We start from the raw sequence: 27822 nt of genomic DNA, 5'->3' as shown, positions 1-27822 counted from the left end.
TTACATGTTGCGGGCGCTATTGGTTTCGGGGGGGTTGGACGCGCATTTTCGACCCCTTACTGAATAAGGGGTAAAGCTAGCGGGTCAAAAAAGCGCGTCCAAACGCCGACTAACAGTGCTGTACTGTATCGGCCTGTTAGTTTGGTGTAGCAAAAAGGACACAGGCAAGAACTTTTGAGGGCAGAGTCCACTTCAGCTGTATGATGTGGGCAAAATAGATGGGGATCTGGGGGAAGATACAGAACAACGAAGGCACTGAATGAGGCAGTAGCTAGAAACAGTGGTAATAGCATTATAGTCCAGCTGACTGTCAACAGCAGCAAGCGTGAAAAGAGAGAATGAGCTGAGAACAGTTAAGCTCCTATAGAGTTGTAGGGTGCCCTGAAGTCATTGCCGCTGTTCAGCTCTAGGGGGATGGGGTTAAGCTCCTATAGAGTTGTAGGGTGCCATGAAGTCAGTGTCTGTTCAGCTCTAGGGGGATGGGGTTAAGCTCATATAGAGTTGTAGGGTGCCATGAAGTCATTGTCTGTTCAGCTCTAGGGGGATGGGGTTAAGTTTTTTGATGAGTTCCAATTCAGCAGTTGCACCTGGAGTGCTCCTTTGAAGTTTCGCTGTAGGAGTATGGCAGTCGTAAGGTCAGATACAGAATGCCCTGTCTTTTTCAGAGGGTTTGACCTGTGTGTCAAAGAGCCGTTGCTGGACGCTAATGACGTTATATGGAAAGAAAAGCAGCCGCATGAGTGCTGGCTGGTAGAGCTGATGCTGTTGGATCCTATGATGGTATTTCGTGGGTTAATACGTGGAAAGAGTTGGCATCTGGGTTTCTGCCAGGGTCTGGTTCCTGAGGTGGTGTCATTGCTGTATAATTTTGTAGTTGCTGACTAGTATCCATTTGAGACTGGGGACTTGGTAAGCTAGGTTAGGCAGTTTGAGGAGGAGGATGATATGGTCCAGGATGGGTTGTAGATCCTTTGTTTCAACTGGGAGCTATAAGTGACAACCAGGGGTATGTATTTATTTTTGGGTGTTTTGTTTTTTTTTTAGATGATCCTGTAGCAGCGTGTTCCTGGGTATTTAATTGGCTGTGTTGATTTGTTTTCTTACCTCCTTTTTGGAATTACATTACCCACCCAATGTCTATTGTAATTTCTCCAGTGGGAGTCCCTTGCCAAGGAGTCAGAACAGATGCAGTTGTACTGTGGGACTTGGCTGTAGACAGTGGGCCTGCTGGTACATAGGTATGGATGGTAGGCGGTAGGTTTCTGGTATAACTTTTGGAAGCTCAGTACCCACTCACTGAGGTAAGAAAACATATCAACAGAACCAAGTACCCACCACAACTGTCTGCTACAGGATCATCTTTAAAAAAAAATAAAAATTAGTTGCAGCTCCCAGTCGAATCAACTGCAGTAAATCATCATGGGGTAAGTAGGGAATTGGATTCAGACAGTAACCAAGAGGGGCCATGACTTTTACAGTTTGGAAAACTGATAAGCATGGGGGGTAACCTGCACAGTGCAGCAGATACTACCCTAACCTTGTTGGGCAGACTGGGTGGAACATTTGGTCTTTCTGCCGTCATTTCTGTGTTACTATGTCTTATCAAGGATCTACAACCCAAGATGGTCAATGATACCTCCCTCTCTCAGGCCATGGGTGGTTCGCCTAGCCTGGCTTACCCGCAGGCCCCCCAACCTCAAATAGATACGTCACCACCTGGAATGCTAGCCTCTTCCCGAAACCCAGATGCCAACTCTGTCCACCTATTAACCCAGACAACACCATCAAGCCCAACTCCCAGGGTTCCTTTCACCTGCTGCTCTTTCAATGTAATATATGCCATAGCCTGCCCGCAACGTCCCTCTGCTGTCTACAGAGGATAAATGGAAACCTTCAGAAACCAGAAGGACATTCTCTATCTGACCTGAAGGATGCCATTTCCCCTACAACAGAACTCTCCAGTTGAAACTGCTGAACTGGAACTCAAAAACGTAACACATCCCCCTAGATCTGATCAGAGAGAACGGCTTCATGGCCCTTTACAGATATCTGTGAACTCAATTGTTCTCAGCTCCCTGTCTGTTCACATTAAACACGCTCTACTCCCTGCCTAATGCAGCGTCGTCTGTTTTGGACCCTCCCATCATCCTGTACATTATCCCTCCCTCTTGTGCTATACTTCATGCATCTGATGGACTCTGTCCTCAAAAGCTCAGGCCTCAATATGGAGCTGGTCTAGAAGGTGCCACCTGCCTTGTCATTTTTTAAATAAAATCAGGAATCCATACAATAATCCCTCTGTATTTGGGATGTATGCATGAGAAGATGAGATTTTGTTTCTCCTTCATTGGCACAGGTATTTTCTAAAGAAGAGTTGCGGAAATTGCTACAGAAGCTGAGAGAGTCCTCTTTAATGCTTTTAGACCAGGACTTGGATCCACTGGGCTATGAAATTCAATCATAACTTGTCCATCCCTTGGAACTCTTGAGTGGGGAATCCGCCAGTCAAAAAAATCTCCTACTGTTGATGGGTTCAGTAAATCCAAGTACTTGTTTGTTTCTTTTTACATTTAATAATGAGTTTTATAACAAAGGTTTTTTCATGAATAAAGTTTTCTGTATAAAGAAACATTGGCTTACTCTTCTTGGATTATTGAAAAACAGCTGCCCTTGCTGAACACCAGGAACCGGGGCCGGATTAACCAGTCCGAGCTGCTTCATCTTGGATTCTGGACCCTGGCTCCCTCCTGCTACTCCTGTTGCACTATGTAAAGCCCCGGTGCAGCACTAGTGGGGGGGAGGGGCAGGTTGCATTGGTAACATCGCTGGCTGCCTCATGGCCTTGCATCTATGAGATGTCCTCCCAAGGTGACTTAGTACTGGACCTGCATCTTATTTCTTGAAAACGATCCTCCAGTCAGGTCAGCAATGCACCTCCGCTTCTGTGCTCCAAAGGTCCTTCCCCTCTGCTCTCTGGCTTTCCTTGGCCTACTCAGGGGCGCTGGGCCAGTTTACTCTTGCTGGCCTCCTGTTCACTCAGCTTGAAGTGGGTGTAGGCTAAAATGCCCAAGAGCGTGCAAAGGATGCCAAGGCCTTGGTTAACAGACAGCGGGTCCTTAAATAAAATGTACCCTCCAAGCAAAGTGATGCAGAACTTAAAATGCCCAAACATGTTATAGCTGAGCATTTCAGTCAAGGATTACAACTGTGTGCTGAAACAAAAGCTATATGTTAAAGTAGACAGATGAAAAGCAAAGTTGCTTACCTGTAACAGGTGTTCTCCCAGGACAGAATGATGTGTGGGCGACATTGTTTCCGGGCCAGGCTCCATCTGATAGTCTGTTAAACGTTTCTAGAAATGAGCATGCCACTATCCATGCAGGTCTCTCTTCAGTCTCCATTAGTAGAATACAAAAAAATAAAACAGACTATAGGAACCCAACTCTATGGGGTGGCAGGTGGGTTTTCTGAGAACACCCGTTACAGATAAGCAACCTAGCTTTCTCCTGCAACAAGCAGGATGGTAGTCCTCACATGTGGGTGAATCCCTAGCTACAGGCTGACCCTGAAAAATGATGGGACCAACAGCAGGGACAATCTGAACTCAAACCCAGGGGCCTTGGGTAGGAAGAGTTGGGTTCACAGCTGAAATAGGTTCCTGACGATATACTGGCCGAATGTGCTATCCAGACAATAATGAGCTGCGATGGGGTGGAGAAAACTCCATGTCGCAGTCTCTCCCAGTGAAACTGCACACACAAGTTACCATGCCTCTAACAGAATGAGCCATGACATGGGCCCCCAGTTGCAGTCCCACTTAAGACATAGCAGAAGGAAATGCACTCCGCTAGCCAGGAGGAGACAGTCTGCTTAATAGCAGCCACTCCCAGCCTATTAGTCAAAAGAACTGGGTCTGGTCCAGGTAGAAGGCTAAGGCCCTCTTACAATAGAGTGTGTGCAGTGCCCTTCCCTTTGGTTGGAATGAGACCTAGGGAAGAAAGTAGGCAGGACGATGGATTAAGATGAAAATCTGTTGCACCCTAAGTTCCTGCTGAAGGTGGTGTGGTGCAGAACTTACCCGGTCATGGAAGAATCTGTGTGGGGTGGAAAAGTCACTAAGGCATGTAGTTAACTGAGCCTGAGTGCCAATGTGATCACTACAAGCATAAGACCTTCCAGCTCAAATACTGGAGGGTAGGAGGAGCGCAGAGGTTCAAACAGTGGGTTTATCAGTTAGGCCAACACCATATTAAGGTCCCAAGAAACCACAGGGGGCCTCAGGGTAGGCCACCACTGAAGCAACCGCCCCATGAAATGCCCTACCATGGGCTGCACTGAGATGGGCGAACCATCCACCTTCTGGTGGTAAGGGCTTATGGCATTCAGATGTACCTGAACGGATTTGGTTTAAGCCCAGCCTCCAAGAGGTGCAGGAGAAGGCGGTCGAGACCCTTCTGCTGACACCAGATGCTAAGCCCCCTCTATTCGAAACATAAGACTTCCTGGTGGAAGGCTCTCTCGAAGGCACCAGGACTTGGGGGCACCTCTCAGAGGTCAAACTGCAAGATCAACTGTTCAACATCCAGGCCATGAGAGACAGGGCCCAGAGGTTTGGGGTGGCACAGCCTGCCCTGGTCATGTGTGAGGAGGTCTGGGGTGTAGTTCCCAGACAGACTGGGTCCTGCCAGGAGAGATCCCGCAGGAGCGGGAACCAACCCTGTCTCGGCCAATGTGGGGCTATGCGGATCCTAATGCCTCCATCCTGGCGAAGCTTCAAGAGGGTCTTCAATACTAACGGAAGTGGAGGATAGGTGTACAGGAGGCCTGTCCCCCCCCAGTGAAGGGCAAAGGCATCTGTGGCTGGCTGGCAGTCCGACCTGGTCAGGGAACAGAACCAGGGAACTCTCCTGTTGCAAGGGGAGGCAAATAGATCCATGGCCGGGGTCCCCCAGAGACAGAAAATCTGATCCATCACCACCTGCTTCAGAGACCACTCGTAGGGTCAAAGTTCAGCTCAGCCTGTCTGCGAGGGCGTTCTCTGCACCTGCCAAGTACATGGCCTGGAGCAGTATTCCTTGAGCCAGTACCCAGGCCCAGATTTGCACCGCCTCCTGACAGAGGAAGGAAGGATCTGGTGCCTCCCTGCTTGTTGATATACCACATAGCTACCTGATAGTCAATCCGGACAAAGCCCACCTTGTTGGCTAGCCGAGCCCAGAAGACCAATAGAGCGTACCGGATCGCCTGCAGCTCCAAGAAGTTTATCTGACACAGAGATTCTTGGGTGGTTTGGAGGCCTTCCACAGGAGTCCCCCATCCCAGGTGGGATGCATCCGTAGTAAGCACAATCTGGGTGGCAGGAGCCTGAAAGGAGGCACCCTGCTCCAGCTTTGAAGGAGTCCATCAAGACAGGGAAGCCCTGAGGGAGAGACCTGGATACAAACCTGAAGGCCTTGAATAGCCTTGTGCCACTGGGATCACAGGGCCCAGCCTGTGATCCCAGTGGCAACATGGACGGTCGTGGCCATGTGCCCCAGAAGATGCAGCACAGGCCGTGCCAACGCAGTCCAGCACTGTTGGACTTCCTCTGCCAGGAACATCGTGACTGCCCTGCCCCAGGGCAAAAAAGCCTTTGCCTGCGTCGCATCTAACAGGGCCCCTCTGAACTCCAGTCGTGATGATGGATGGAGATGGGACTTTGGGTAATTGATTAGAAATCTCAGGGGCTCCAGAACCTGAATGGTCCAGCAAAGCCCCTGCCTGGGTCCTGATGTTGACCAGCCAGTCGTCCAGGTATGGAAAGATCTGGATCCCTCGCTGGTGCAAATAGGCCCTGACCATGGCCAGACACTTTGAAGACCCATGGTGTGGAGGCCAGGGCATACAGAAGCACATGGTACTGAAGGTGCTGACAATCCACCACAAACCGGAGATAATTCCTGTGGACCTGGGCATATTTTGATGTGGGTGTAGGCATCTTGCAGGTCAAGGGAGCAAAGCCAGCTCTCTCTTTGCAAGAGGGGAATCAGAGTGCCCAGGGATACCATCTATACCTTTTCTCTTTTTTGACATCTATTCAAGGCTCGCAGATAGAGGATGGGACGGAGGCCTCCTGTTCTTTGGAATCAAGAAATAAGAGTAAACCCCCAATCGTGCTGGTCCCAAGGAATGGGCTCCACCACTCTGGCCATTAATGAGGCGGAGAGCGCCGCATGTGAAATAAGACCCCAACGTGGACCTAGGGGCGAATCTGGTAGAACCTCCATGAGGTTCAGCCTGTATCTGTGACAGATGATGGACAGGACCCATTGGTTCCAAGTCACAGATGGCCACTCGTCTGCAAAAAAAAAAAACAAAAAAAACCCTGTCCACTGGTCTCTCCAGCCCCTGCCAAAATCCCTCACTTGTGCTCCCTCGTGGCCAGTCAAAACCCTGTAGCAGGGCTAGCTTGGAGCGGTGGCTGAGACCATCTTGCTGACAGGCCTGTCCCTAGAGCTGGCCTGCTGTGGGCGGGAGCAAGAGGCAGGAGAATAGTACTTCCTCTGCCCCAGTCTCGAAGACTTATTGGAAGAGGCTGGAGAAGCAGAGACACTGGGCGCCAGCTGCTGGAGGGCTTCATGATGTAGCTGTGTGACCGCATCCTTCACCTTGTCACCAAAAAGGTTATCCCCGGTACAAGGTAAATCAGCCAGTCTTTCAAGGATGAAGGTCAGAGGCCTGGAGCCAAGCAAGACACATTGCAGAAATACCAGTAACCACAACCCAGCCTACCATTTTGAAGATGTCATAGCCCGCACTTCATGCTTCCCACACTCAAGACCCTGCTCACCAATGAACATAAGTGCCTCCTGGGGCTGTTTCCAGAGATTGTGGGTGTACTGGGTCATAAACAAGAGGTAGGAGGTGATATGGGCTACCACCATGGAGCCTTAACACACCCTCCTTCCCATGGCATCCTATGTCCTTTGCCAGGGGGAGCCAAGGCATGGGTTGTCAACCTCTTTGCTTTCTTTAGTGCAGACTCCACCACCACCAACTGGGGGGGGGGGGAAGCTGACGCTTCTCAAAACCTGCACCAGGTGCACCCCATCGGCCTGCCAGTTTACAAGGGCAACATTAGAGGGGGTTACCCATAGCCTAAGAAGCAACTCACAAAAGATCTACCTCCCATCAGGGTGTCCACGAACTGGAGGATCTCCAGCATCCTAGGGCGGGCATACTCTTCCATCAAGCTGAAAGGGTATGGCCTCTGCCATAGCGCGGACGAACACCACAAAGGTCAGGTCCTCTGGTGGAGATAAACGCCGCTCCTTTGGATCAGTCTCCCTTGGAGGAAGACCATCAGAATCCACTGCATTATGAGGCTTCGTCTCCCCAAGGGTTAAAAGGGCCCTCTGGCTCACCAAGACCACCTGGGGAGGAAGGCCGGAGAGCCCTAGGCACATCCAGAGGCTGAGGCACCATGCGACACGTGGGCAACAGAGGACCCGAGGGTCCAACCAGCAGAGGCATACAAGGTCCTGAATGGACCCTCGTCCCCGGAGGAGCCCCCAACAGGGGCTAGCTCGCCCGCCCTGTGTTTCGGTGCCCAACGGGTCACAGAGGGATCATTAGGTGCCAGCAACAACTGGGTAGGGAGGACAGCAAGGAAGGCATTGAGCCGTTCCAACCCAGGGATCCCAGATGCCAGCATCAGTGGAGGGAGCTCTGGCTCCCTTTCGCGCAAAACAAGTTCCACTGCCAGGCATACCAGACGTTCAACCTCCGCTTCAAGAGCCTGCAATGAAAGGGCAGGTGGGGAGGGGTGAGGCCAGCTCCTCCTTGGGTCGCTGAGGAGGGTCTGCACCTGACAGTGGAATCTGTATGGTTGGCCTCGGACAACCAAATGTGAGAGAGGATGAGGCCTTCTCTTGGTGGGGGCCGCTTCAGGGGCAAGGTAGCAAGCAACGTGGCCAACCTGAGCCCCGCACAAGGACAGAGACTACTGACGGTGCTTCTGTGCTTGGCCCAGTCTTTTCCTTGGTCCGGGACTTAGAAAGCAAAAGGGGCTGATCTGCAGCAGCACCCTCCCCACGGGAGGGCCTCAGCGGAGGAGACAGCAAAGGGACAAGAAGTGTCGCTGCCAGAGTGGAAGGATCAGATTTTCCCAAAGACGTCCATCTGGACACTGTGGCCCTTTGCGGTCATCTAAGCACACAATTCGCAGCCCTGACCATTGTATAGTGCCCCAGGCACACTTCATGTGGATCCATTAAGGACATAGTCCAGGGGCATTGGAGGCACCACTGGAAGCCCGCGGCTGCCATGAGGCACGCAGCAGACTGCGAACACTGACAAAGGGGAGAAAAGAGACCTCTGCAACTAATGGAAAAAAAAAATAGGGAATGAGCAAGAGACCCAGAGCAAGAAGAAAAAAAAACAAAACACACTTTGTGGAATGTTTCCTGCAAGCAGAGCACAAGCACCGCCACCACGCGACAGTAGCTCTGCAGAAAGAAGAGACCCTGCATGGCTAGTGCCAGGCTCAGTGTGCCAGTCACAACGGAGAAGCTTTCCGTGCCAGGTGCCGTCTGCTGATGCCACTCATGGGCGAGGGCTACCATCCCGCTTGTCCTAGGAGAAAGAGCATCAGCCCAGAGTTCAGCGATTACCTGTAAATGAATGCTGAACCCATCCAGCGGAAGGCAAATCTGGAAAAAGCATATTTTCAAAACCACAGGGGAAAAGAAGCCCAAACCAGCCCAGTTCGCGTCTCTCGTTATTCCTATCTGCATTGCTAGGGATACATCCCCGCTGCCAGCCATGGTGCACGACTGCCTGTAAGACGCCTCCCCTTCCCAGTTGCTTGGAACTGGACTCCCATAGTAATTGCACTAATGGGGACGGGGCTAGAAGTGCCCACTGTAGGAACAGCTTTCATGTTAAGTACCACGAGGAGCCAGGTTTCCTCTGCCGCATTACTACAGTAACAAGAAGCTCCACCGAGCAATAACAGAGCCTGCTTCTTGCTTGTACATCCATAGCTTAAGAGAGACAATTCCCCCAGCAGGCTTCTCTTAAGCCCCCTGAAACGTACTGAAAATGTGATGGGGAGAGGACAGACACACTGCCCTGGAAATCTCATAAGCCTGCCTCCCCTCAGGCAATAGCCTAAAACTGGTTTCCCCTACTAAGATGATAAAACCGCTGGCAGTCCTTTTACCTACATAAGAAGCTGCTGTGGCGACTCGATTCCCCCTGCAGGAAGCACAGGAAGGTGCACGCACAGCTACAGCCGGAAAGAAGGCACATTCGTTGTTCCTCTCGAGCAGGATTTAAGAAGCACACCTGCCTCCCTGCGTGGAACAGGCACATTTTCTCTTGGACTTGTAAGAATTGGAGTTAGGAAGACGGACAAAGCTTCTTCAACTCCGCTCAGGGCCCTGGAGAAGAAGACATCTTCAGCCCAGATCAGAGCCGCAGGGGGAAGAGAGAGAGTATAAGGCAGCAGCTGCAGGGAGAGGGAGATAGTGAGGGAGGGGACTGGCTCCTGGGTGCAGGCCAGAAGAGAAGCACGAGGGAGCTATACCAGGGAGGGAAGGAATGGAGTGGAAGAGGAGCACCAGGGGGGGAGCCCTTGGCAAGGAAGAAATGCAGCTGCCAGTACGCCCACTGCTGCCATCCCATCCAAAAAAAAAGTGTGTATGGTTAGAGGCAGGAGTACACGGCTAATGCATTCTGGCCATGGTGCGTACGTCCTTTAACTTGCTCCTGAGACGTTAAACATCAGAATGAAAAGGGGAGCCTTGAAGACTGTTTGTCAAACTGCCAGCTCCATTTCTTACAAACCCTAATGCGCCTGTCTGAACTGCTGCAACCTGAGCCGAGTCCCCCCTGCCGTCGATGCATCCACAGCGCTCTCCGACTGTCCCCTCGCAGGCAGGGGAGGGGAGGGCACTGCTTCCGTTCCTATTCTCAACTTGCGATGGAAATGACCCAACCCGGAGCAGTTTATAACGTCACGTGGATGATTCTCCAAGAGAGAAATGAACAGTGGTGAAAGGATACGTGAGCGGGGAGGTGTTGCCAATGACCCAGTAAATTGACAAGTTGACAAGAAAGGCGATTACACCAGACATGAGCAACAGGATCTGCAGGGAAGCAAAAACAGAATGAGGGCAGAGGTCGGCTTTCGGCAGTTAACAAGGCCCAGAAGCTTAGTCAGCCTTTGCTACCTTCAATCATGAAACAAAGTCACCCTACAAACTAGAGAACCTGCTGCCGCCCACCCCCTGCACAACTGGGCTCAGATCTGGCCTCACGTCACGCCTTCAGCATTCAACTGGTTACTGAGCTCCCATCTAAAGCAGGCAGCTGATTCGAAGCAGCATTCACTATAGTACTGTGTTAAGCGAATGACCGTTATTAGCAGTCAGATATGCCCCCCTCCGACCCCATAACTCTCCCTTGCCCTGAAGCACACCCAACCCTCTCATCCCTGCTCCGCACTCTTCTCCTTTACTCTGTCAAACTCAGTCAAGCTTCAGTCTTCCAGCCCACCCAGCTGCTGTGGCTTTGCAGTGTGTATGGCTGATTGTAAACCATACACTCTGGCCCCTTACGGGCCAGAACCAGAACAGCACAAGCAGCCAGACTCACTCCATGGCAGCTCCTACGGTATTCTATATTATGCATATAGATATAGATCTCTCTTTATAGAGAGATAGATAGAGATATATATAGATATATAGATCTCTCTCTCTATCTATCTATAGAGAGAGAGAGATATATAGATAGAGAGATATATAGATATATAGGCAGACGGAGTTAAGATTTTATAATCACTCATTAACAGGCATAGTATGCTCCCCACAAATACCGATCTGGCTTCCAATTTAAATATTTGGCAAAAGAGGAAGGTTTAAAAAAAAAAAAAAAAAAGATCCTAACCTAGTACTTGTGATAAAAATGGACAACTTACGATAGCTGAGGCAGACCAAGGCCCAAATATTCCACCTTCTCCATACACGGGCTCAAACAAGGGCACAACACAGAGCAGCAGAAGTGAGGACATGGGGGCCTGGTAGTACAGGAGCTGCATAGAGTTCACCTGGAGTTCCTGCTGCTTGGCTCCCACCCACTGAAACGAGAGGAAATTTAGTTCTTACCTGCTAATTTTCGTTCCTGTAGCACCACAGATCAGTCCAGACTCCTGGGTTTTGCCTCCCTGCCAGCAGATGGAGACAGAGAAAGTTTCACTGACCCTGTACATAACCCAGGATGCCACCTGCAGAACCTCAGTATTGACCTGTGTACCTAAGCCAAGATGACAGCAACAACCCTAAATTTCTAAACATGCTTCTAAGCAAACTCGTTCCCCTCCAACGAGCTGGAAGAAGGTGAAATTGCCCAAAAAGACAAGTTTTGAGAAATGAGTTTTCTATTAATATAAGTGATCAGCTCCAATAACTGCGCACTATATCCAAAGCAAGAGTACATATATCCCCCAGTAAATAGGCGGGACTCTGGCCTGATCTGTGGTAATACAGGTACGAACCAATTTTCCTTTCCCTGTGAGTACTCAGATCAGTCCAGACTCCTGGGATGTATGTAAGCTCCCCTTAACTCGGGTGGGACGTGGAGAGCTCCATTCATAGAACACAGTCACCAAAGCCCCCGACAACCAAACTATAATGCCTAGCAAAAAAGTGTGCAACAACTTCCCAGTAGCCACCCTGCAAATTCCATATGGAGACACCTGATGTGACTCAGTGCAGGAGGTCTCCTGAGATCAAGTGTGCCCCTAAACCCCTCCCCCGGGTGCCCTTTACAAACGTAAGTCAACCAGATTGCTTCCTTCAGCCAACGCGTAACTGTAGCCTTAAGAAGTCTTACCTCCCCCTTCTTTGGACCATGTCACAGTAAAAAACAAATCTGATTTTCAAAGATGTGATCAGATCTACGACAATCACTAGTGACCTTTAGATACCTCAGTAATGCACACCGGCGAGGCAGAGGAATCCAAATCCAGAAAAGTTGGAAGTTCCACTGTCTAAGATGGAAGGCTGAGACTACCTTAAGGCAGAAAAGGTACCAGGCGTAAAGATAACCCCGAATCCAAAAGCTGAAGGAAAGAATCTCGACACGACAGCGCCTAAAGCTCCAAAATTCTCCTGGCTAAACAAATAGCCGCCAAGAAAAATCACTTTAAAGAGTCAAGTCCTTAAAAGTAGCCCGCTTTAGTGGCTCAAACCGAGCCTCACATAATCCTCCAAGGACTAGATTCAGATTCCAAGACTGACAAATGTTCGGCAACACCCAGATGTGCAGACAGGGGATACCCTTGCACCTTACCCCAGAGACAACCCAATTTCGCTACCTGGACTCTCTCAGAGTTAAAGGCCAGTCCCTTGACCAGAACCTTCCTGTAGAAAAGCCAAAACGTGACACCGCAGCCTAAACAGGCTGAGACTGCACTCCTGTCAACAGCAGACCAGGCCTCAATCTCCAAATTCACACGTAGGCCAAGAACGTAGAAGGTGGAAATAACTACTTCAGAATATCCCCTCCATCTCAGTCGACTCCTCTCATAAGTGAAGCCGTGAGACAGAAGTGAGCCACCTGACCCGAAAATATTGTCAAGTTGAGAGAGAGGCCAGAACTCTCCCTTGCTCACCACATGATGGACCTTAAGAGGCTCCATGGGGAAAACGGAGACCCTTGAGAGCCATGTTTACCCTTTTTTAAATCAAATATCGGCTGAAACGTCCCTTTCCCCTCCGGAACCACAAAATAGATGGAATCTAGGAAAATTGGTTGTCCCTCGTTTTAAAACTTGCCTCCGGAGCATTCCACCGAAGGCCAATTAACTGTTGCATTGGGTAAGGGGGGGGGGGGGGGGAAAGAGGAACAGGACTCTTCACTTTAGTTGACCTCCGGCCACACTGAACATGTTCAGGGTCTGAGCCAATAGACTCAGCAAGACATCTCTGTGAAAAAAGGAAAAAAAAAAATCTGAGCAGAGTCTGAGGCAGCTCCCACTCAGATGTAATTTCTCCCTCTTCTAGAGAACCAATTCCCCATCAATTTCCCTGCGCTGAGCGGGAAAGCCTCAGCACTAGGCCCCATTCCCGCCAGGCTGGTTCAGCCGTCGATCTAGTGCTGGGCTCCCCCCCCAAAGTGCCTTCCCCGCCAGGGATGCACACAGAATGCAAGCCGTCTGAATTCAGGAGCGACCTCACGCATGCACAGGAGCGGCACGCTCTGCCTTGTGTCGCTGCTGTGTGGCCCGAGCAGTGCCGCCCCGTTTATCTGACCCTTAGGAAATCCCCCCCGCTGACCAGCTCTGAAGCAATGATTGAGGCACCACGTGACCGGCTTAATGATTCCACGGCCTCCTGCTCGCTCTTTTGCTAAAAAAAAAAAAAAAAAAGCTTTAAATCTGTATCCAGTGCTGTAACTAGACCTGGAACAGAAATGTAGTACTTCCCTGCTCAGATGGGACCTGAAATGCAGAGCTACCAGCGGAATAAACACTGCCTCGGGGGGGGGGGGGGGATGAGGGATCTGGACCCCCACGGACGCTGAGCAAGCTGCCATCAAGGGTCACCAACTCCCTGCTTGTCCGCCTCAAACCAGGAGGGATGGCCCCACCAGGACTTACCATCTCCTTGGGAGGAACTGTAGATCTCTTTATATTTTTATATACTCCAGACTGCGGCGCCAGAGAAATACTGAGGGACTGCGGGTGGCACATGGGGTTACGTACAGGGTCAATGAAACCCTCTCTGTCTCTCTCTCTCTGCTGGCAAGGGAGGCAAAACCCAAGAGTCTGGACTGATCTGGGCACATGCAGGGAACAACTGTTTCCTGGACAGCATACAACAAAGGCCATTCTAAAAAAAAAAAATCATTAAACGAAAAACAAAACTCTCTCCGTGGCAGCCGGGAGCACTCTGACGAGCGCAGCAGCTCAGAATTTCCGAGCTGGCATAAACCAAGACTACCTTGCGAAGCAATACCATAACGTGCTCGCAGCACAGCGATGGTGTTCACCATCATGGTGCACACTTACAGGTCAGGCAGTAAGGCTGGAAGTCGGAGAGCTTGCCAAACTCCCGAAAGAATAATACATGCACGAGGTTTTCCTGCTACTATTACTATACTAGGGACCGGCCACTGCTTGCTTATTTATTCATTTAACTCTTTTCTATACAGACATTCATGATACAAATCATATCCTATCGGTGAACAGGGGGGTTGTAACAATAATATTGAAGAGGAAGAAAAGTTACAATAAAACAAGGTTATGTGAACTTGGAAACAAATGTGCCAGACACAGAGGAATAACGTTGTAGACTTAACAAGGCTATACTGGAAGTGCACTGGGTCGGAAATAAGGCACTCATATAAATATATATATATATAGAACTTATATACAATCATGAAACTGGCTAACAATGCGGGGCTGTGACAGTACTGGGGGGAGGATTAGCAGGGGGTGAAGGGGGACTTTCTAGGATCAAGGATTTAGGAGTGGGGGGGGGGGGAAGGGCTATGGGAAGGCTGGTTGGAACAGCCAGGTCTTTTCCTAAAGGTCAGCAGGCAGGGTTCCTGTCTGAGGTCTGGTATTCCAGATGGCTGGCCCCGCTGTAGAGAAGGCCCGTTCCCTGGTGGATGTACGAGTGGTGGATTTGGTGGTGGGGGCGTGCAGGGTTCCCTTATAAGCCTCTCTTATAGGTCTTGTAGAAGTGTGCAGTCTTAGCGGGCTATGAAGGTCGAGTGAGTGCTGATTGTGTATGGTCTTGTGAATGATGGTGAGGGACTTATGTAGGATGCTGAAGCTTATGGGGAGCCAGTGTAGATTCCTGAGGATGGGTGCGATGTGAGCTCCTCGGTTGGTGTTTGTCAGAATTCTGGAGCATCTGAAGGGCTTTGCTGGTAGAGGCGGGGAGACCAGTAGTCTATCTTGGAAAATAGAGTATAATGTTATTACTACCAGCATTAGTAGCATGAGATGTAGTTAATGTTTGGGTTCGTGCCAGGTAATCGTACCCTGCATTGACCGCTGTTGGAAACAGGATGCTGGATTTACTGGAGCCTCGGTGTGACTAAGTATGGCAACGTCGAATGTTGTTACAGAAATTAAAGGCCAGAGTGTAGTAGTTTGTGATGTAAGGACACCAAGTGTACTACAAACTGCAGGAGCCAGTAAGTCTACAGCACAGGTTTTACCACTCCTCGGCCAGCTTACTAGGAAAAACGCTGAAGTAATCCACCAGGCCAATACTGACAGGTCACTGACAGGCGTGGAATGCTGCCTCACCCCCTTGATGCTTAACCTGTTTAACATCCCACAGCTACTTCTAAAGTATTTTTGGCAGGAATAGAGCTGATGTGGCCTTCTGGCTCTTGCACTGGCTTCACACCTCAGCAAGGCCTGGCCAGCTCTGTTCTTCCATCTACCCGCTTACAATAAGGTAAAGATGAGGACACCATCCCTTCCCTCCCATCTTCTAGGCTCAGGATGCACCTTTTGGATCTACGGCAACATACAAAGCCGAAGGATGACTTTTACTAAACTGTGCAAGTTTTACCCCGCTGGCGTGCAAACCAGATGCTCTGCACTCCTCATCCTACTATGGCCTCTTTGGAGCAGGGACATTGCTATATACAGTGAGGGGGCTACACAAAATAATGAATTGACAACTCTATACAAAATAAGTTTTCAAATACATCGAGCTGCAAATGTATCACATTATACCAACCACTTGATATAAGGCTGTTACGACAACACCAAGAGTAGCAAACAGTATTCCAAGGGCATTGAACTTCACATCGTAGTAGGAATTTAGAATTACTCCTAAAGTAATAGGAATCTGTAAAAGAAAAAAGAAGAAAAACTGGTAAAATTACAAGAGAAAGGCTGTTACACTGGTAAAATGGGCCCGAGAAGGGCAACCAAAATGATCAAGGAGATGGAATGGCTTCCCTACAAAGGAAGCCTAGAGAGCTAAGGGCTGTTCATCGTGGAGAAGAGACGGCTGAGGGGGGATATGATACAGGTTTATAAAAGGCATGAGAGGACCAGAACAGGTAAATGTGAATGGGTTATTTACTCTTTCAGATAATATAATGACTGGGGGGGTACACCATGAAGTAAGCAAGTAAACAGATGTGGCCGGACTGCCTGCTTTGTGTCCCTGCCCCCCAGACCTTACCTGGCGCAGGGAGGTATGGTGTAACCCAGGGACAAGAAAAACAAAAGGACAAAAGATAATAACTGGACTGGTGACAACTGTATCCCAGATTTGCAGCAAGGGGACAACTGGGCACTGTTGTTTTTCCCTGTGGAGCAGAGAGATGTCATAATAAAACTGTTTCAGTTTAAATCCAGCATGAGACTTATCAGATTACAAGAGGCACAGGGGGTTGTTACTAAAATGAGCCAATGGGGAGCCAGCTTACTACCTGGAGAGAGGAGAGAAGGTCAGACCAGTCAGTGAGGAGCAAGTTAGAAAAGGCACGAGGACCTCAGGCAGGATGGGAGACCAGTGAGGGAGAGAACAAGGGAAGGGAAGCAGAGAGCTGTGCTTGGGCTAGGATCCCTCCTTGCCCTTCGCCCATGGCTACCAAGAGACATGAGCACAGCAGAAGGAGAGTCCAGGAGCTGAGAGTTTATGTCCTCCTCCTGCAGGACTTTGTTCAGCTAAGTAATCCTAATTTGCTCAGCAGCAGTACAGAGATTCCTGCTGTCTTTCTGGGCCCCAGAGGGTTGCATCAGGGAGCTGCAAGATAAACCCCTGCTGTTTGCTACCAAGTAGAGGCCTGCCCAGACTTTCCAAATCCCTGCATCAGGGCAGGGAACCAGGTTTTTTCCTCTGTTTTGGGAGCCTCTACAAGACTGGAGTTTTCCCAGAGAGTGCCAATACATTCTCAACTTATACAGCCTGCATTGATTACCATTTAACACCCACTTTCTTACTGATACTCGTGTGCAACGTTTATGTGATTTTCCTATATTTGGTGTGTACACTCTTTGGACGGGGACTAATGAAAGTAACAGTATACCATTTATTTTGTGCACTGGTATGACATTTGCCCTTAAGGTCTTGGGTAACCATAAGGTTTGCCAGAGGGCAGTCTGAACAGGAGAATCCACAGACTGCTACTAAAAATTCAAGTTGCTCATAGTCCTGGTTGACTGAGCAGGTTGCTTAATTTACTAGACAAATATTTGGCCAGTTTGTGATTGTCAGGCTTATGGATGCATGCTATTAATAATTATTTTCCCTTCTTTTGCTTTATCATTTCTGTATTGTTCTGCGTACTTCTTCATGGTAAAAAAAAAAGTTGTTTACAGTAAAGTGGTGATTTTTTGTGCTATACACTGTTCCCAGGTATGGAGTGATAACCGCAGAGAGGATCGGAGCATTTGGATCATTTATCCCAGAGGTGCTAACGTAATCCGCAAACCCCCCACTCTGACCCTCTTACACAGTGGTGCAGTTGGGGGGATTCTTCGTGTGCAGCCCCTCTCCCTTGGCAGCAGAAAGAAACCTGAGGGGGTGCTACACACATTTAAAACAAATCTGAGAAAATTCTATTTCACTCAATACACAATTAAGCTCTGGAATTCACTGCTGGAGGCAGTTAGCATAGCTGGGTTTAAAAAAAGGTTTGCACAAGTTCCTGGAGGAGATGTCGATAAACTGCTATTAATCAAGTTAGCAGTGGCTATTCCCTAAGTTATTACTAGCATTTGTAGCATGGGATTTATTTACTGTTTGAGTATCTGGCAGGTACTTGTATCCTGGATTGGTCACTGTTAAAAAATAGGATGCTGGGCTTGATCTTCTTACGCTCTTATTAATAAACTTCAATAGATAAAAAACACACCACAGAGCAGAACAGATACCTACAATTCAGATTCTAAAAAGGAGCTTCAGAACTTCCTAACGGGGCAGCTGACGGGTCAAAAGTAGGTGGTGCAATAAGCACTGTTTGCCCTTGCTACCACCACTCAATACCCCCCCCCCCCCCTCTCATCTTTTTCTGATATCTTTCTGCATCTTTGGTCTCTAGTTTGGTGGTGTAACAGCTTTGAAAGAAATGCTAAAGGGACTCCACGGTGTCCTTTATGTTTAGTTCCAGTGGATCGATATTTAGAAGCACTAATAGCCTTTCAAGCTGCGAGTTTTCAGGATCCTTTAATTATTGTTGGGATTGTTTAAATAGATCATCAACAGAAAAGCATTGCCCACACACCCCACTCCTGCCTCGAACACACCTCCACCTCGCCCCCTCCCCTACTCCTGCCCCGAGCACACCCACCTCGCCCCCCCATCTCTACTCCTGCCCCGAGCACACCCACCTCGCCCCCCACCTCTAACTCCTGCCCCGAGCACATCCATCTCGCCCCCCCCCCCACCTCTACTCCTGCCCCGAGCACACCCATCTCGCCCCCCACCCACTCTATTTATGTTTCGAGCATGCACTCTACAGATTCACGTTGCAGACACCGGCACTGACCAGGGTGCACTTGATGCGGGCAGAGAAGGTCTTGCCGTAGAACAAGCTCTGGATGGCGATGATGACCGGCGTGGTCATGGCCTTGGCCAGCTGGTAGGTGCCGATGGTGTTGTTCTGCAGCGACAGATTGGTGAAGGCGACGAAGCCGCAGAAGCTGAGCGCCAGCGGCAGCACCTGGGCCGGCCGCAGGCTCTTGGGGACGAAGGCGTGCAGCTGCTGGCAGATGCAGAGCCCCAGCCAGGTCAGCAGGAAGTGCACGAGCGTCAGCGTCACGTTGGGGAAGCCGTGCCGCACGTACAGCCACTTGTTCACGAAGACGATGCAGATGGACGAGAAGAGGTTGACCAGCAGTGCCGCCGCGATCAGTCCCCGCGGGGCCGCCATGTCCAGCGCGTGCCGGCGCCGATCAGCGTGTGCCGAGGCGGCACGCGCTGCCAAGAGCGCCAAGGCAGCGAGTGGAACCCAATCGCCGGCGGCCCAGACAGCACGAAGCCCCGCCCGCACCAATCGGATCGCCCGGCTGCGGCCCCGCCCCCTCCCCGGCCCCGCCCCTCCTCGCGGACAGCTCGGCGCCTGCGCTCCGAGGGGCCTCGCCCCGTCGGGCGGGGCCTGCCCCCGGCGTGTCAGCACGTGCCGCTGGGCCCGGCGCGCGCTGCCGCCACGTCAGCCTGGAAGTGTGGCGCGCACCCCGCGGAGAGAAAGCGAAGTTCGTCTTGTTCCACGGGCACTGGAGCTGCTGGAAAGTTTAGTTTCCCTCCCCCGCCCTGCCTTAGCAATGATGAAAAGAGGCTGATCTACGGCTGGGAGGGGGCCGCCGCCGCTGCGTCTTGATGCAGGGTTCGCTTTTATTGTCTTGCCAGCTGGATCCGACACCCGCCTTTCTCCCTAATGTCAGCATCTTTCTTTTGGGCTGTGCACGAGGTGAGCCTGGGTTTCTGTCTGGCCCACTGATGTGACGCGGGGGAGTGCTTATTCGGGAGCTGTCTGCCTGCTTATCCACGAGGGATCAGCAGAGGCAACAGGGAATTAAGGCTCTCTCAGACTGCCCGAGATAGGGAACCTCTGTTGTACAGCTCACGCATTGGCTCTCTGACAGCTGGAAGGAGTCAAACCTGTCTTTGGTCTGGGGCCTGCATCAGTGCTGGCATTCCAGAGTATTCATTATATTTCTCGGAAAACTGACTGTTAGGGCGACAAGGGTGAACTGACACAGGGAAATACACAAACCACTCCAACTCTTTCAGTTTGCTTTGAGTTGTTCTGCTTGACAGTGGGCATTCTCAGCTCATTTTTCTCACCTTTGGCAGGGAAAATTCCTTAATAATCATTTTCACAGGGCGAGAGGGTCACCAGCTCCCCACCTATGAGCAGGGAACTGGCTGTGAGCACAGACAGGTTACACTACATGGTTGATTCCCTTTGCTGCTAATCTGCTCAATAAAAAAAAGTTTCCAGGTCTCTGTATGGGACTACTTTGTGACTCCCAATTCTCATCTGCTCATGTCAGTTCACCCGGTTACTGCAGGGTGAAAATGGAGCACACAGCTCTGGGCTTTATTTTTTGCTGAGTCGACTAGTCCTGGGGGAAGTCTGCACAGAATTTGGCAGGCCCTAGTGTGTCGCGAGCGGAGGCCGTCCCGCTTGCGGGGAAGATGGAGCAGGTCCCAGTGAGAGTGAGTGTATGTGTGGTGTGTGTAAGACTACGAGCCTGGGGTGAGAGAGTATGGATGAGGGTATGTGGGTTTGGGTGCCAGAGAGAGGGAGCCTGTGTGAGGAGATTGTGAAGGCGTGTGTACATGTGTGAGAGATAGGGAGCCTGCGCGTGTGTGTGAGAGAGAGAGGGTCAGAGGGAGCCTGTGTGAGGGGCAGTACTGAGAGAGGGGACTCAGACTCTGGGAGTGGAGACAGTGGAAGGAGTTGGGCCTAGAGGGGGAGGGGAGAGATGGTGGCAGGTGGAGGAGTTGGGGCCTGAGAGGGCAAAGTGAAAGGAGAATGGCCAGGGGAGTGGGGAGAGAGGGTGGAAGAGACACAGTAAACTTCTAGGGACATTCTCCTCTAAATATTGAAAACTCTGCATCTTTAAGGAATAATGTTTTTCTGTATTACATTTTAAATGAATTACTTAAAGGCTGTCATGTATATTGTGTTATTTTGACCACCATAAAGAATGCAGAATTTTAAGTTTTTGTGTGCAGATTTCCCCCAGGAGTAATACCTTCAGACACAAGGAGAGTCCCCTGTATGGCGTTGGCATTGATTACATAAGATGATAAGATGTGTTGCCACGCTGGATCAGACTAAAGATCCACCGAGACTGCGAGAGTGGCCCGTCCAGAGGAATAAGCGATAGCCGTGGCAGGGCTGGATTTAAGGGTTCGGTGCCCATAGGCAGGGGTTGGAGGTGGGAGAGGTCCTGGAGATTGGAAAGTGGGGGACATCTCTTTCCCCACACCAACCCCTGAGGTCCCAGAGTGCTCTAGCAGGGCCCCTTAGACGTGGATTGCTGGAGCCGCCTCCTTGGCAGAGCTGCCTTCCTTTAGCCCGGGTATTTAGTGCCTTCAGACTTTGGCACCCTAGCCTGTGCCTAAATCTGGGTGGGAGCAGTGGTAACAATGCCAAACTACAGACTCAGGCTTGCAAATAATACAGTCACCCGATGACACTAATATTGGATTATTATTAATATCCCCTACTTTCACATACATTTTAAGAACTGTAAGAAGCCCATTTGGATTTAGTATGTTACAGTCCTAAAAGATAAGGCCAGGTGCTGCAGTGACACTTGCCAGGTTCTTGTGACCTGGATTGGCCTCTGTTGGAAGCAGGACACTGGGCTTGATGGACCCTTGGTCTGACTCTTATGTTCTTATATGCTGCAATCTGATTAGTTTCGTAATTGTAATTAAATATATTCATTTATTTGGGTGGCTTTCTGGTCTCCCAAGAATTGTTTGGTTTTATTTATAAGTCTGATTGTTTGTTTTCGGCATGGTTACCACTGTTATCGTTCATTCCCCTCACAGCCTCACAATTATTGGGCACCCAATCTCATTATTTTTACTGGGCCTGGCGTATTTTTCTGGCAGTTTTGACGTTAATGTGTCCGTATGTCCATGGCTCCGTTAACATCTTTCCATTCCTTGTTGCCGACTCCCAGGGATAAGCAAACTTTCCCCCGTTCTGCCTGGCTGATGGTTGTCTACGGACTTTTCCTCCAGGACTTTGTCCAAGCCCCTTTTAAACCCGGCTCTGCTAGATTCCTTGACCACATTCCTGGGCAACAAATTGTCTCCACTCTGATTGAAATCTGCTGCTGGTTACTGTCATGTAACGTCTCTGTAGTATTTGTAAAGGAAATAATCTTCCCCTGTTTACCAGTTCCATCCCGCTCCTGATTTCATAAACCTCTGTCATCTCTTCTCCAAGCCAAAGAGCCCTAACCTCTTCAGCCTCTCTTCACTTCTGTCATTTTTGTTGCCTTCCTCTGCATCTTTTTCAGTTCCCAAGACATTTTCATTTCCCGAGGAGTCTCTCATGAAGGACTTTGTCAGGTGCAGTCTGAAAATCAACTGGCTCACCTTTATCCCCCCGTTTATCAAGCCCTTCAGAGAGTGCGGCCGGACTTCCCTTTGCTAAATCCATGTCACCTCTTCCCCATTAAGCCTTTAAGAGCAGACCGGTTTGCAGTAAACGACCCTGCCGCTGAGGTGAGAGCAGTGGTTTGCGGGGTTAGCCCACGGACCACCGGGCGCATCACTACCAAGGACTTGAATAACTTGTAGCCTCTTCATTTTGTTTTTAAGCATAGCTTCTGCCGTTTTCCCTGGCATCAGCATTGGGCTTCCTGCATCACCTCTGGAGCCCTTTGTAGAAAATGGCATTACATTAGCCACCCTGCAGCCTTCGAGTATGTGACTGCTCTTTCATTACAGGCTGCGGACTACTAGTGACTGGATACGCAGCGAGCTCCCCATTCCCAGGGGACCAATACGTTAAGCAAATACAAGCTAAAAGTCCGAGGAAAAGATTTGCATGGTCACCGAGGTTCTCGGTTCTGTGGTGACCTGTGTCTGGAATGGAGCTTAGCGCATGGCGGAGATGGACTCTGGCAACTAACGTCTCCAAGAAAGCCAAATGGAATGCTTTTCCAGATGTCCACATTTCCTCCCCTTCTCCCCACCAGCACCACAGAAGCCAGTGGATTTTACAGTGGCGTGATGTATCGCCCCTTCCTCCTGCACGCGAGACAGGCCGTGGTCTCAGAAGGGGGGAGACAGGAGCAGCTGCGCTGTCCTTCCAATGCGTGGCAGACTTGCACCCCCGGGCTGCGGCTGCAATGTAAATAAAAGCCGGAGGCAGACGGTTCATCTGAGATCTGCGCCTTACTGTGCTGGCACCGGTTCTACGCCCGAGAGAGAGGCCGGAGGAGCTCCTGTGCACTGCTGCTTCTCGCAGGCGAAAGAAGCTGCAGACGTCTGCCTGGCTCAGCTGTATTTGGTTGAAACCAATTTTTAATTTAGAAAATGTGCATTATTGCTGCATTTCATTAGGAGGCAGTCGGGTTGTGCACGGTGATGGCGCTCTTCCATGGCAGCGTTCTTGTCTGTATGCACTCCGTGCATGAATGAAAGGATTGTTTTTCAGAACAAGGTAGAACTTTCAGCTCAAGAATGTCGGCGTCATATCCCAGGAGGGGAATCTGCAGAGGCAATCTGTACTGTGTGCTTCTGTCCTCTAACACATACAAAAAAATAATTGGCTAAACAATAACCACCCGCTAATTAAATGCTACCAGTTGTAACGGGAATGCAAATAGACTTAATTTAACTTACACGACTTAAATACCAAGTTAACTTGTATGGAGTTGAATTAAAGTTGTTTACAATTGGTGCTTCTGTCCAGGAGTAGCAGTTCCAGTTTTCAGGGTAACTAAAATTTACAAATGAACCTGCACTGTCACGGAACAAGTGTATGCAAATATATTTGAATGTTCAGATTGGCTTGCAGCCCTCAAGGGCCAGTCTAAAAACTCACTTTTTTTTGAGGCTGCTTTTAAATCTTAACCACATCTGTACAATTACGTTTCCCATAGACTCTAGTTTGTCTTCCCCAGAGTGTAAGCTCCAGGGAGCAGGGACTCTCTTCTCATGTGGGTGTGCACGGCTGCTAGGGCTTTAGAAATATTCACTGGTGCTAGTTGCTCTTCTCTATCGCTCTCCTACCTTATTGCTCCTCTTCCTCCCTCTATCCCCTCTGTATCTTGCCCCTTTCTTGCTGCTGACAGCATTTCTCTGATCCGTCCTTGGCCCCGAAGGACTTTTCTTTCTTCTCTTTTTAATTTTGTCTTCCTCTTTCTTCTCCTCTTCCTTCCTTTCTCTAACCACCTCCTTCCCTCCCATGCCCCAAGCAAGAATCTTATTATTTCACAGTTCTTGCTTGGGGTATGGGAGGGTTAACGAGATTTCAGTCTACAGAAAAATGCACTTTCATTTCAGAGAGACTTATTTATATATATTTATTTTTTTTATTTTTTTTTAAAGGTAATTGAATCCTGAATGGCTGTGAAAGGTGCTTGAATGAACAGTAGTACAGATGAACCCTTGACATCTGGCGCTGCTGCTGCTCACCACTGCCAATTCTTCCCATTTTTGTACAGTTTCTATTTATTTTTATATCAATTTGTGACTTAAGGCAAGGAACAATATAGTAATCAACACATTTATAAACTCACAATTCCATCATAAATTCACTGAATAACTATAATAAATATATTGTAAAACACTAAACAGGAGCAGTAGCCTAAACATAAAAACGAAAGCTAAAACCACAAGAAACACGATATACATAAAATTAGGACCGATACTAACCTCCTAGCACATCGCTCAACTCCTAATTTATCAAACACGATCACTGGCAAAACTGAAAACCAGAATAAAATGTGGGAGAACAATAAGGAGAGCCATGCCTGCAGGTAAAATGCTTTAGTTCTTTTTTTAAATTATTTTTATTGAAAGAAAAAAGTACAATAACACAAAAATGCAAGGTCCCATTCAGGACATTATTGAATTCAGCCAGAAACCAAGATACTAAAAAATAAAGAACATCGAACGCCACATATAGCCTTGGCTAGACAACTCAAATCTACTCCCAACATTCATAATTTATAACCACCCTTTGCGAAAATCCTGCCCAGCTCACCAACTCTTGCCTCCCTCACCCCCGCCCAACTAACAATCGGATTAAAACGGGTAATTTATGGTCAGTTAAAATAAAAATTGGTTTCAACAAAATTCAGCTGATCCAGGCAGACGTCTGCAGCTTCTTTCGCCTGCGAGAAGCAGCAGTGCACAGGAGCTCCTCCGGCCTCTCTCTCAGGCCTAGAACCGGTGCCAGCACAGTAAGGCGCAGATCTCAGATGAACCGTCTGCCTCCGGCTTTTATTTACATTGCAACCACAGCCCGGGGGTGCAAGTCTGCCACGCACTGAAAGGACAGCGCAGCTGCTCCTGTCTCCCCCTTCTGAGGCCACGGCCTGTCTCGCGTGTAGGAGGAAGGGGCGATACAGCTCGCCACTGTAAAATCCATTGGCTTCTGTGGTGCTGGCGGGGAGAAGGGGAGGAAATGTGGACATTTGGAAAAGCATTCCATTTGGCTTTCTTGCAGACGTTAGTTGCCAGAGTCCATCTCCGCCATGCGCTAAGCTCCATTCCTGACACAGGTCACCACAGAATAGAGAAAGCAAATGTTGCTTACCTGTAACAGGTGTTCTCACAGGACAAGCAGGATGTTAGTCCTCACGTATGGGTGACATCATCAGGATGGAGCCCAATCACGGAAAACTTCTGTCAAAGTTTCCAGAACTTTGACTGGCCCCTACAGGGTTAGTGCCCAGCATGGCACTAACCCTGCAGCCAGCAGGGGTCCCCCTCAGTCTTATTTGAAAGCTACAGGCAGTGCCGAAAAATAAAGCAATAAAGCGTTACGAACCCAACAGCGCGGGGCGGCGGGCGGGTTTCGTGAGGACTAACATCCTGCCGTCCTGTGAGAACACCTGTTACAGGTAAGCAACATTTGCTTTCTCACAGGACAAACAGGATGGTCATCCTCACATATGGGTGAGTACCGAGCTGAGGATGTCCAGACATGCACCAAATGTACCCAGCGGCGTGCAACAGGCACAACAACTGGGGTGGAATTTGGTAGAGGGCATCCTGAACCCCACTGTGCAGGCGGAAGGGTGTTGGTACGTTACATTGGAAACAGGTTATGCAGGACAGACTGGCCGATGATGGAATCTTGTCTTCCGACTTTGTCCAAGCAATAGTGGGCTGCGAAGGTATGGAGAGAACTCCAGGTGGCAGCCCTGCAAATGTCAGGAAGCGGCACTGATCGAAGGTGTGCTACTGAAGTCGCCATGGCCCTCACAGAGTGTGCCTTAACACGGTCTTGAAAAGGAATGCCTGCTTGCTGATAGCAAAAAGATATGCAGTCCGCTAACCAGAAGGAGAGAGTCTGCTTACCCACAGGTTGTCCTAATTTGTTGGGGTGGAACGAGACGAATAACTGAGTGCTCGTCCTGTGGGCAACTGTACGGTCTAGATAAAAAGCTAGAGCCCGTTTGTAGTCAAGGGTATGCAGAGTCTGTTCCCCGGAGTTGGAGTGGGGCCTGGGAAAGAAGGTAGGTAGTATGATGGATTGATTAATGTGAAACTCCGAAACTAACTTAGGCAAAAATTTAGGGTGAGTGCAGAGTACCGCCCGGTCCTGCAGGAGTTTAGTGTAAGGCAGATAGGTGACTAGGGCCTGTAACTCACTAACCCTGCGAGCTGAAGTGAGAGCCAAAAGGAAAATCACTTTCCATGTGAGATATTTTAAGTCACAGGAGTGAAGAGGCTCGAATGGTGGTTTCATGAGCCGACCGAGAACCAGATTAAGGTCCCAAGAAGGGGCCGGAGGACGTAAAGGTGGCTTGATGTGGAGCAAGCCCTTCAGAAAGCTTGTTACAAGGGGTTGTACTGATAAAGGGACATCCCCGAAGCTGCACTGACATGCATTCTGATGGACAATGTCTTGAGACCCGACTCTGACAGATGCCAGAGATAGTCCAAAAACTTTGGGATTGGATAGGAAAAGGGATCAAGGGACTGAGAAGCGCACCATGATGTGAACCTTTTCCATTTATAGGAGTAAGATTTTCTCGTGGAAGGCTTTCGTGAAGCAATCAAGACACGGGAAACTGGATCTGAAAGGTTAAGTGGTTGAAGGATTAACCTTTCAACATCCATGCCATCAGGGACAAGGTCTGAAGATTGGGATGGCGTAGGCTCCCATTGTTTTGAGTGATTAGCAGCGGGACCTTTCCCAAGGGAATGTGCCCGTGGATGGAAAGATCCTGTAGTATTGGAAACCACACTTGGCGTGGCCAATGGGGTGCTATCAGGATCATGGTTCCCTTGTCCTGACGTAGCTTCACGAGAGTCTTCGAGAGAAGAGGAAGTGGAGGGAATGCATAAAGCAGACAGGATGCCCATGAGAGGGAGAATGCATCTCTGGGCTGAGAGCGTTTGCTGCGAATGAGGGAGCAGTAATTGTCCACTTTGTGGTTCTGAGGGGACGCAAAGAAGTCTGTCTGAGGATATCCCCATTGTCGGAAGATGGAGTTCGCTACCGAGGGGTTGAGAGACCACTCGTGTGGTTGGAAGACGCAACTCAACTTGTCTGCTAGAACATTGTCCACTCCCAGCAAGTAGGTGGCCCTGAGGTACATCGAGTGGGAGAGAGCTTCCACCCAAATCTGGCAGCTTCCTGGCACAGAAGGAAGGAGCCTGTGCCTCCCTGCTTGTTGATATACCACATGGCCACCTGGTTGTCCGTCTGAATCAGGATGACTTGATTGGAAAGGCAATCCTGAAAAGCCCTGAGAGCATATCGCATTGCTCGAAGCTCCAGGAAATGTATCTGGTGTTTGGCTTCCTCTGGAGACCAGAATCCTTGTGTCTGCAGATCGGCCACGTGGGCTCCCCACCCAAGGTTGGAAGCGTCGGTGGTAAGAATGACTTGAGGATCTGGCATTTGAAAGGGTAATCCCTGGAGGAGATTGGTCTAATTTTTCCACCAGGTGAGAGACAGACGGAGTGAGTCGGAGATGTGGACAATGGTCAACAGAGGCTAAATAGCTTGAATCCATTGTGACCTGAGAGTCCAATGCGTGAGTCTTATGGCCAAGCGGGCCATTGGTGTGACATGGACTGAGGATGCCATGTGTCCGAGAAGAATAAGGAATTGGTGAGCTGTTGCAGTATTCTGAGACTG

At 49.6% G+C, this 27822-nt stretch overlaps 2 protein-coding genes across 2 annotated transcripts in view; one reads left to right on the top strand and one right to left on the bottom strand.

The window, feature by feature from the left end:
• The window catches only part of NUP107 (nucleoporin 107), a 65036-nt gene extending 62403 nt beyond the window's left edge, over positions 1-2633 (top strand). Inside the window, exon 28 of the mRNA XM_029597229.1 lies at positions 2357-2633. Within this exon, the coding sequence (XP_029453089.1) occupies positions 2357-2464 (108 nt within the window). The 3' untranslated portion in view covers positions 2465-2633. The remainder of the gene's footprint in view (positions 1-2356) is intronic.
• Positions 1033-18981, bottom strand: SLC35E3 (solute carrier family 35 member E3). The gene is made up of 5 exons (XM_029597230.1): positions 18511-18981; positions 15747-15857; positions 10961-11119; positions 10048-10130; positions 1033-3179 (listed from the first exon to the last, which is right to left on the bottom strand). The coding sequence occupies exons 1-5, from the start codon at positions 18892-18894 to the stop codon at positions 2993-2995; spliced, it is 924 nt and encodes a 307-aa protein (XP_029453090.1). The 5' UTR covers positions 18895-18981; the 3' UTR covers positions 1033-2992.
• Positions 18982-27822: the final 8841 nt, after the last annotated feature.

This window comes from Rhinatrema bivittatum, chromosome 4, assembly GCF_901001135.1.
Source record: "Rhinatrema bivittatum chromosome 4, aRhiBiv1.1, whole genome shotgun sequence".
Classification (NCBI taxonomy): Eukaryota; Metazoa; Chordata; class Amphibia; order Gymnophiona; family Rhinatrematidae; genus Rhinatrema; species Rhinatrema bivittatum.
The sequence above is the reverse complement of the archived record's forward strand: the minus strand, read 5'-3'. Positions and strand labels throughout refer to the sequence as shown.

What these genes read in the sequence shown, in the direction of transcription:
- SLC35E3 (XM_029597230.1), bottom strand. Translation starts at nt 18,894, where the DNA reads ATGGCGGCCCCGCGGGGACTGATCGCGGCGGCACTGCTGGTCAACCTC. An exon ending in TAACAGCCTTATATCAAGTG is followed by an intron (nt 11,120 to 15,746) that starts GTTGGTATAATG and finishes CTCTCGTTTCAG; the next exon opens with TGGGTGGGAGCCAAGCAGCA. An exon ending in GGCAACACCTCCCCGCTCAC is followed by an intron (nt 3,180 to 10,047) that starts GTATCCTTTCAC and finishes TGAAATGCTCAG; the next exon opens with CTATAACATGTTTGGGCATT.